At 38.0% G+C, this 11,007-nt stretch overlaps 1 protein-coding gene across 1 annotated transcript; it reads left to right on the top strand.

Annotated features, from left to right (window-relative positions):
• The first annotated feature begins 307 nt into the window (after positions 1-307).
• TSHB (thyroid stimulating hormone subunit beta) lies at positions 308-1,245 on the top strand. Its single transcript, XM_047783073.1, has 2 exons — positions 308-472; positions 915-1,245. The coding sequence occupies exons 1-2, from the start codon at positions 311-313 to the stop codon at positions 1,167-1,169; spliced, it is 417 nt and encodes a 138-aa protein (XP_047639029.1). The 5' UTR covers positions 308-310; the 3' UTR covers positions 1,170-1,245.
• Positions 1,246-11,007: the final 9,762 nt, after the last annotated feature.

Here is an 11,007-nt window from a genome sequence, read left to right as displayed (position 1 = left end):
GTGTTTCGGGCTTGCCATTTCATTGCCCAGTGGAGCTAAGTGGTACTTACAAGCAGGACCTTCACTATGTGAGGTCCAACACAATGGTGTTTTTGGATCATAACCACTTCTAAGTGTATAAAGAAATGTTATTGAGAGTATTAACTACATAAAAACTCCTAATATAGGACCTAGGACAAAGGCATTCAATAAATACATATATTTATACACATACACACATGTACACACATTGTAGATCTTTCCAAATGTCCCTTCTGAGTACCTTAAAGGATACATGTAATAGATTCTTTAATTTTGTCTTTGATTTAGGATGACTGCTATCTTCTTGATGTCCATGCTTTTTGGCCTTGCATGTGGGCAAGCCATGTCTTTTTGTATTCCAACTGAGTATATGATGCATGTCGAAAGGAAAGAGTGTGCTTACTGCCTAACCATCAACACTACCATCTGTGCTGGATATTGTATGACACGGGTATGTAATTCATCTCTTCTTTTAGCTGTAAATTAGATACACATAAACTCAGTCCATTTATATCCAGAAAGAAAATGAGATAAACCACAACCTCATTTCCAAAATCTAATCGTTATTGGCTCCCTAGAGGTAGAATGTGCAGGTTACAATATCTACTCCACACAATAGGTACAGATAATTTTATAATAGTTTTACCTCCAAAATTTATTTAAACTTTATCTTGTTCTCATGATAGAAGATAAAAAGAGAGAGGGTATTACTTTTGTCTCTATGGGACTTTCTGTGGATTATGTTGAGTTGATATTGAAGAATGGAACTAAGGAATCCTTCAGTCCTATTTGTGACAAAAGAATATAAGTGAATTAATTTTTATCTGTTTCCATTATCCGTATGTTTCCTAAAGTCCTGTCACATTATGCTCCTTCTTTTATTTCTTCCTCAGGATTTCAATGGCAAGCTGTTTCTTCCAAAATATGCTCTGTCTCAGGATGTTTGTACATATAGAGACTTCATGTACAAGACTGTAGAAATACCAGGATGCCCACACCATGTTACTCCTTATTTCTCCTACCCTGTAGCTATAAGCTGTAAGTGTGGCAAGTGTAATACTGACTATAGTGACTGTATACATGAGGCCATTAAGACAAACTACTGTACTAAACCTCAGAAGTCCTATGTGTCGGAATTTTCTATCTAACTTCAAGAGCAATGTAATTTTCATTCAGTTTAATGTGTTTACCTGGAATAAAACTAATAAAATATCAATATATTTCAAAACACCTTGTGTGCATTTGAATACTGTTTCACCCGTACTCATGCATTAGAGAGTTTAAGGGCTTTAGAAGAAAGGGTAGGTGAAAGAGGCTTTCCAGTTCATACAGAGGTGGTTTCCACATGAAGTGGCAGAGTGCAAGTAGAGTGGAGAGCAGGTTCGTGAAATACTAAAGAAATCCAGCCTTAAGTATGCTCTTAACAGAGGGCCACGAGGTTTGTCTTGACATAGAAAATGAATATGGGAAAGCTACAGAGTAATGTGATCAGCATCTGAAGGAACATATAGCATCAGGGTACTGGAGACACCTTCTTCCAAAGGCTGAAACAGGGCTGGAGTGGAGGTGGGGAGTAAAGTATATGTGAAATCTGCAATACACTACTTTATCCTGTCATTCAAATGCACAAGATAACTCAGTAAACAGTATATTCTAATCTCTTTAATTTAATTACTGTGGTAGGCCAACTGACTTATGAAAGTTATACTCCAAAAGCCGAGAAAAGAGGCCATGATCATTTTACATGTAGAAGTCTAAATCCTTTGTAGTCTTTCAGGTAATATGAGACATTTTCCAGCAACTTGTACTGTTTTTGGCTTTTGATGTCATGAAAAACTAGTATGATTATGAAAGATTTTAGTAATAAAGAGACTGCTAAGGGACTTAACACTTAGAGAGGAATCATCCTAATTTCTAACCTAAACCTTCAATATTGAAACACTGTTTTCTAGTAAATGTGCTTAGTAAGTGGTTTATTTTTCTTTTCCTTCCTTAGGTACTCTTTCATGAAAGTTTGGTTTCAACAGCTGCATGAAGTGAGACAGTCCTAGTGCCCTGCATACTTGACCTCCAAAAGATGATTTCTCCTATATTTGTCCATTTCTCTCCATCCATATTGCTGCCAGGGTCAGTTGCCTTTGGTATATCCCACAGTCACTGGTTGCGTTCATCTGCGTATCCTGTAAATGTTTGAAGGCTGACAGTGCCCAGGGGATGCTAAAGTGATGCAGATGGATTATTACAAAACCCATGCTCTGCTGATGGGAGGGAATAGTTGTACATTTATATGCAAAGTCAGGAATCCACATTATTCTTACCTTAATATCTGAAATTGATATTAGCATGGTCTCCAAATATTAATCTGGGGCTTTCAGTTCTCATAACACTTGATAACATGGACACTTAAAGCTGAAGGATTATAATATCCCCTCTAAAAACTGTGTTTCTAATATAGATCTTTGATTAATGAGTAAAATGTCTAATGTTCAAACCTAACTGGCACTAGTCACATATGACTTTCACATAATTTGAAAAATATTTTCCAAAGACTTGAACTATGAAAAGGCTGTATGGTTCAAGGAGGACAATTATAGATAGTCCAGCTCAGAAAACATTACTTAAATGGGCTTCCTCAAACTTCAGGGAGGAGGCTAAGCCTGGACATGGATGTGGTGGGCTGTGCAATCATGGGCCATAGAACCCTAGAGTGGTTGCATCAGAGACAACTTGTTTCCTTCCACTGAAGGCAAACCATTTAGATTGGATACATATATAAATTCTATTAAAATACCTTTGTAAGTGAAGTTGCTCAAGACAAAGAATCCTTAGAAAAGAGCTTAGAAATTGGCATGACCAACAATTTGCCTCAGCTGGAGCCCAAAACTTTGGTATATGGAGATACTGTTTTGAAAGTTATTCATAGTCCTTGGGTTTAAAGTGGGAGAATGAATAGAGAACTTAGAAATGGGAAAGTGAAGAATTATTGCTTGCATAAGGAGAGAAGGATGGAAATTTTGGAACATCTTCTGAAGTGGTCTTTAAATTCAACCTGAAGTTTAAAGGAGTCAGGTTTTGGCAGAGGAAGTTTGAGATTCAGTGCTTTAAAAAGAGTCCCTCTTGTTTCTTATTTGACTTTGAAATATAAAGAGTTGTTTCACAACTAAATGGATTTGGTATTAGTGTATCAACAATCTCTGCTTTTCTAATGGCCAAACCCTTTAGAAATAAGTGAATGTACTAAGGTAATATACTGGTGGGTAACAGTGCAATGCTGCTTGGTAATAGGATATTCAAGTAATAAAAGTTCTCTTTTAGAGGGAATGTACCTCAGCATATTTAAGGCCATATATGCAAGCCCACAGCTAATATAATACTGAAGGAAGCTTTTTCTTTAAGATCAAGAGCAAGAGAAGGATATTCACTCTCACCATAGTATTGGAAGTCCCAGCCAGAGCAAGTAGGAGAGAAAAAGATAAAAGACATCCAACTGTAAATGAAAATATAAAATGGTCACTATTTGCAGATGGCATGATACTATATATTAGAAAACTCTAAAGACTCCTTCAAAAAACCTGTGAGACCTAATAAATTCAGTAAAATTTCAGGATACAAAATCATACACAGAAATCAGGTGCATTTCTATACACTAATAATAAACAGAGAAATTAAGAAAACAATCCTATTTATTATTGCATCAAAAAGAGTAAAATACCAAGGAAGTGACTTGTACACTGAAAACTAAGATACTGATGAAGGAAACTGAAGAAGACACAAATAAATGGAAAGACATTCTGTGCTCTTGGATTGGAAGAATTAATATTATTAAAATATCCATAGTACACAAACAATCTATAGATTCAATGCAATCTTTATCGAAATTCCAAAATCCCATTTCTCACACAACTAGAAAAAACAATTTTAAAATTTGTATGTAATTACAAAAGAACTCAAATAACCAAAATGATCTTGAGAAAGAAGAACAAAACTAGAGCATCATGCTCCCTGATTTCAAACTATATTATAAAACTTTGGGAATCAAAATAGTATGGTATTGGCTTAAAAAAGATACTAAAATCAGGAGTTCCCGTCGTGGCGCAGTGGTTAACGAATCCGACTGGGAACCATGAGGTTTTGGGTTCGGTCCCTGCCCTTGCTCAGTGGGTTAACGATCCGGCGTTGCCGTGAGCTGTGGTGTACGTTGCAGACTCGTCTCGGATCCCGCGTTGCTGTGGCTCTGGCTTAGGCTGGTGGCTACAGCTCCGATTCAACCCCTAGCCTGGGAACCTCCATATGCCGTGGGAGTGGCCCAAGAAATAGCAACAACAAAGACAAAAAAAAAAAAAAAAAAAAAAAAAAAACTAAAATCAATGAAACAGAATAGAAAGCCAAGAAATAAACCACGCATATATGGTCAATTAATATACAACAAAGGAACCAAGACTATATAATGGGGAAAGGACAGCATCTTCAATAAATAATGTTGAGAAAGCTGGACATCTGCAAGCAAAAGAATGAAACTGGACTACTTTCTCACACAATATAAAAAAATCAGCTCAAAATGGATTAAATAATTAAATGTAAAACCCGAAACCATAAGACTCCTAGAAGAAAATGTAGGCAGTATGCTCTTTGACATTGGTTTTAGAAATATTTCTTCAGACGATGGGAAAAAAAAGCAAAAATAAAAATAAGATAAAATAAACAAAAGCAAAAATAAATACATCAAACTTAAAAGTTTCTGCACAGCAAAACTATTAATAAAACAAAAAGGCCACTTAAATGGGAGAAGATATTTTGCAAATGATATATCCAATAAGGGGTTAGAATCCCGAATATATAAAGACTCATATAACTCAACATCCAAAAAAAAAAAAAAAATTCCAGTTTAAAAAAATGGGCAGAGGACCTGAATAGACATTTTTCCAAAGAATTCATGCAGATGGCCAACAAGTACATGAAAAGATGCACAATATCACTAATCTTCGGGGAAATGCAAATAAAAACTACAATAAGATATCAGCTTATACCTGTTAGAATGGGTATTATCAAAAACACAACAAATAACAAGGAGAAGAGGGAACCCATATGATCTATTGGTGGGGTTATCGATTGGTGGATCCATATGGAAAACTGTGTGCAGAATCCTTTAAAAATTTTAAAATAGGAGTCCCTGCTGTGGCATAATGGGATCAGCAGCATCCTTGGAGCACTGGTGTGTAGGTTTAATCCCCAGCCTGGGACAGTGAGTTAGGGATCCAGCCTTGCCATGGCTATGGCTTAGATCTGATCCCTGCCCTGGAAACTCCATATGTTGTGGGGTGGCCAAACAATTAAAAATTTTTTTTTGAAAATAGAGCTACCATATGATCAAGCAATTCTATTTTTGGATATTTATCTGAAGAAAATGAAAACATTAATTCAAAAAGATATATGTACCCCTATGTTCATTGCTGCGTTATTTATAATTGCCAAGATATGGAAAAAAGTGTCCACTGATGAATGAATGGCTAAAGACGTGGTAGATATATACAATGGACTACTACTGATCAGCAAAAAAGGAAATCTTGTCATTTCTGATAGCATGGATGGACCCTGTCTATGTAATGTACAAAATGCAAAAGTCAGATAAAGACAATTTCCATTTGATTTCACTTATTTGTGGAAAAAACCACAACAACAGCAAACAAGCTCATAGATACAGATAACAGATAGGCAGTTGGCAGAGGTGGAGAGTTAGAGGTGGGCAAAGGAGATGAAGGGAGTCAAAAGGAACAAACTTCCCATTATAAAATAAATAAGGCACGGGGATGTAGTGTACAGCATGGCAATTGTAGTTAATAATACTATGTCGCATAGTTGAATGTTGCTAAGAGAATAATTTTAAAAGGTCTTATCATAAGAAAAAATATTCTGTGACTATGTATGGTGATAGATATTAACTAGACTCATCGTGGTGATTATTTTCCAATATATACAAATATTGAATCGTTATTTTCTACACCCGAAACTAATGTAATGTATGTCAATTACACCTCAATTAAAAAATGTTTTTAATATAAAAAATTACCCCTCCCCCCTTTGTTGAACAGCAAGTCTGAATTTAAGTGCAATAAAAATTGCTCTACTATCTTTTAACACAACTCTGTCTCACTTTCTCTACTTCTGTTACCCTCCTTTCACTTGCCAACTTTGTCTGCCTAGCATCTGTGTCCCTTCTTTTGGTAGTTGCACCTTGATTTTCCTTTCGGGGCTTGCTGCCCCCTCCCCATTTCCAATTCAAATGGTTTGAGAGGAGCTAATGGACATAGGCATGCTACTTAGGTTCGGCCAGGCCTGACGGATTAATGAATGGGCATGTGACCTAATCTCTTTCGGTAGGAGTCAGTCTCAGGGCTTTAATTGTGAATGTTGGACAAAGAGGAGTGCTTGGCCTGTGGGAGTTCCCAAGCTGCTAGAATGGGAGCCTAGAGCCACTGCAAGTCATATTCAGCATCTCCTAGAAACAGCCAGCCCAAGAATACAGCCAACTCAGAGGAGAACTAAAGAGTGAGGGCAGGGAGACCTATTGATGTCATTTGAACCTAATCTGAATCCGGCTTCAACCCTTAAAGAAATTATAACTTTTGTGTTCTGCTTAAGCTGGAGTTGGGTTTTTGAGACTTTTTCAACTGAAAAGTACTGACTGATTCAGCTTCTTTCCCACTGGTTTCAAAAAGTTCTCCTGGTTCCATCCTTCATTTCCTCTAGGACCTTGCTTTTTCCTCTTCTATCTTCTCTTGCTTCCTGTTTATGGATTCCTTTTCTTCCGTATGAAGTATCCTCAAATTGCTTCTCATCCTTAAAAAAAAAAAAAAAGCAAAACCAAACAACTATCTCTTGACTCTGTAAAACCTTAGTTGCACCCCTCTCTCCTTGAATCCTTATTCAGATTCTTTGTGAAATAGCCCTGACTTAGTATCTTTGGGCTGCTATAACAAAACAACACAGACTAGGTAGCTTATAAATGGCAAAAACGTATTTCTTATTGCTCTGGAGGCTGGAAAGTTCAAGGTCATGGTGCCAGCATGGTCATATTCTGGTGAGAGCACTTTTCCTGTTTCACAGCTGGCTCCTTCTCACTGTGTCCTTACTTGGTGGATGGGGCAAGGGATCTCTGTAGGGTCACTTTTATAAGAACATTAATCTCATTCATGAGGGCTTCACCATCATGACCTAGGCACCTCCCAAAGGCCCCATCTCCAAACTTCATCACATTGGGAATTAGGATTTCAACACAGAATTTTAGGGATAAACAATCAGACCAGTGCAAGCCCATTACACTAGCCATTTACTTCCTCACTCCTTCTCTTCTTAACTCGCTATGCTTTGGGTTTCACTCTTACCTTTCCCAGAAACTATTTTCAATAAGGTAAACAATGACTTGCTAATAGTCCAATATTTAGGACACTTTTTAGTCCTAAACTTCTCTGATCTCTCTGCTTTCTTGGAGGGACCAGTGGAGGTTACATGCCTGGAGTCACAAAATAATACATCCGTGGCATTTAAAACCAGTCTTAATAAGGCTGAAGTCAACATTTTCTCCTTTCATGCCTTTTCGTTATACCCTTTTCCTCTAAGATGGCTCAAAATCTATTCTGTAGTGTATAGCAGGCAACAGAAATATGGTTCTAGACTAAACTTTCTTCTGGGAATGTAATTTTGCTTGGTGCTATAGGGGAGAAGATTGCAAACTTTGTGAAAAAAGGGCTAGTGTTGTGGTAGTCTTATGTGTCCTATTGTTCTGTGGACACTGAAAAATGTAGAGCATATGAGAAACTTGAATTTGTATTAATTCAACCTTGGTTGTCCTAAGGAATTACACTCATTTCAGTAAAGACAGTTTAGATGGCAGCTACTGAAGGAATGCAGGTAGTTAAGAGACACTCCAATCTGAAATTAAGAAATGAATGGGGGAGTTCCCGTCGTGGCGCAGTGGTTAACGAATCCGACTAGGAACCATGAGGTTGCGGGTTCGGTCCCTGCCCTTGCTCAGTGGGTTAACGATCCGGCGTTGCCGTGAGCTGTGGTGTAGGTTGCAGACGCGGCTCGGATCCTGCGTTGCTGTGGCTCTGGCGTAGGCCGGTGGCTACAGCTCCGATTCAACCCCTAGCCTGGGAATCTCCATATGCCGCGGGAGCAGCCCAAGAAATAGCAACAACAACAACAACAACAACAGACAAAAGACAAAAAGACAAAAAAAAAAGAAATGAATGGGGAGTAAAGAATTGTTTGGGGTTTTTAATTTACAACAGTAGAGGATTATAATCTTTTAAACTTTAGTTTCTCATGGAGGTCTTAAACATGAGAGGTGGCTTACAAATCTGGGCACTACTAATTTATATTGCAGATTTCTAAACTATAGTTCTAGTCCAGACTTCTTTCCTGGGGTTCAGGGTCATTTATCTAGTGCCTGCTTGTATTTTCTCTTGAATGTCCTACAGTCGTCTCCAACTTACATCATCGCTACAATCTGCTTTTCCTCCTGTTCTCCACTATCCTCCAGCTGCCAAGAAACCTGGGCATGATTCTAGTTTCCTCATTCCCTCATTTCTCTTGTATCTGCCTACTTCTTCTTGGCAGAACTTGAATTTCATTAGTTAGAAATCCTCATGACTCTGCCCTTTGCCTTCCAACTGTTGTTTATATCTAAGTAAGTGATCAGTCAAAAGGCTTAAATTTGATTTTATAAAAATTAATTTGACTAAAACCAATCAAATTAATTTGATTTTGTTAAAAATCTCCCCAATGACTTCTGTAAACATAAGACTTCTTAGTACAGTTTAACAGGGTCCTTTGCCTCTTCAGTTCTTGAATGTCCTCTTTGAATGTTTCCACGCTTTTCTGTTTCGGGGCCTTCCTGCATGTTTTTCCCCAGGTATCTATCTTTTTTCTCTACCTCTATTACTTTTTACAGCTCATTTGTATGGGTTCTTCAGGACTCAATTTAGTGACTTCAAAATTCAGGAAACCTCTCTCAAAATTCATCCTCCCCAGGGTTGAGTGGGTCCACTTGGGGTTAATGAATATCATAACACTTACCTCATGGTAGTTATATTTGCTTGCATTTTTTCACTCTAAGCTTCTTAGGAGGATAGAGATTTGTCTTGTTTATTTTAGCATATCAGCATTCTTATAAAGAATTTTTTCAAATGTACGAAATATTAGCGCCAAAGCAAAGTAAAAAACAATTGTAATATTAGACTGGGTTGCATCTTACAAGGCAGAGCAGGCCCAGAGAAAAACATAGGAACTCTAGCTATGGCTATTGAGATTGTCTTTAAATTAAAACAAGAATTGGGGAGTTCCTGTCGTGGCGCAGTGGTTAACGAATCCGACTAGGAACCATGAGGTTGCAGGTTCGATCCCTGCCCTTGCTCAGCGGGTTAATGATCCGGCGTTGCTGTGAGCTGCGGTGTAGGTTGCAGACGCGGCTCGGATCCTGCGTTGCTGTGGCTCTGGTGTAGGCCAGGGGCTACAGCTCCAATTTGACCCCTAGCCTGGGAACCTCCATATGCCGTGGGAGCGGCCCAAAGAAATAGCAAAAAAAAAAAAAAAAAAAAAAGAATTGGGAAATATATCAAAAACTACTAATTCAACAAGTGAATGTGTTCAAATAAGTGTCTGGTATCATATGGGATTATCTTTAGTTACAACTACTCATGTTTGATTTATAGTTAATGAAACGTCAACATGATAATTATAACAATAGTTATAATAATATTCATTAGTTGCCAGGTATGCTAGGCACTTTGTTGGTTATTTCTTTAAATTTCTTTTATTTACTATAAGTAAAGCCATTATAAATTATACAGGACAAAAACAATACAAATGCCAAAGCTCTGAAAGTGTTTCTGGCAAATTGCTAAAAACTTTGTGAAATCAGCAGAGATTTTGCTTTGCAACATTTAGGACATTTTACTTCTATTTTTTGTGTTCCATATTCTCAGGAGATAACCATCTGAATAGTGGATTCCTGAAATGTGTTTCGTTGTCATTGTTAAAATGAGAATACCAACAAATGATTAAAACAACATTTTGCATCTTTTTACCACTCAAAAACACCTACATACAATACCTCACAGGTACGTTTTATAGAAAAAAGTCATGTCAAAAGAAAATAGAAACCTTTTTGTGCCTCTTAAAATATATGTTAATACAAGTTTGATTTTGATGAGTTCAAACTAAAAGATATAGTTAAGTGACTAGTTTCAAGGATCCATGAATGCTCCCTCCTAGCAGTGGGGAAAATGAGGTTGCTGAAATCGAGGGGCTGGTGATTTCAAGGGAATGGTGATCCAGGAAAGTTAGGGTGCATCTTCTGAAAACTCAGTGGCTGTCCTTGGGACCATGGAAACCACGTTTTACCCATGACACAAAGGGTGTATCTTCCTTTTACTATTTGGTAAACTTATATCAGAAGGGAAAATATGTTATCTCCCCTGGAACCTCATTCTCACCAGGCCAAACCTATTGGTGCTGCTCCCAGGGGAAAGGAGAGCACCTTTTATTGATGACTGCATGGGAGTTACACAGGCCTCTGTATCAGTGTGCAATTTTACAGGTTGCACCAAAGATAACAAAGGAGCTACTCTGGGGAAGGGAGGTGTAATTTGGGTGAAACAATAGTACGGAATATAACCATATGCAATAACTTTGTAAGGGTGTTACTTCTTCTTCTTCTTCTTTTTTTTTGGTCTTTTTAGGGCTGCACCCACTGCACATGGAGGTTCCCAGGCTAGGGGTCAAATGGGAGCTGTAGCTGCTGGCCTAGGTTGAAGCCACAGCAATGTGGGATCTGAGCCCCATCTGCGACCTACACCATAGTTCACGGCAACACTGGATCCTTAACCCACTGAGCAAGGCCAGGTATTGAACCTGTGTCCTCACGGATGCTAGTCAGATTCATTTCCGCTGAGCCGCGACAGCAACTCCCAAGAGTGTTACTTC

The sequence above is a fragment of the Phacochoerus africanus genome, chromosome 6, assembly GCF_016906955.1.
Source record: "Phacochoerus africanus isolate WHEZ1 chromosome 6, ROS_Pafr_v1, whole genome shotgun sequence".
In the NCBI taxonomy this organism is placed as follows: Eukaryota; Metazoa; Chordata; class Mammalia; order Artiodactyla; family Suidae; genus Phacochoerus; species Phacochoerus africanus.
This window is presented reverse-complemented; position numbering and strand designations above follow the sequence as displayed.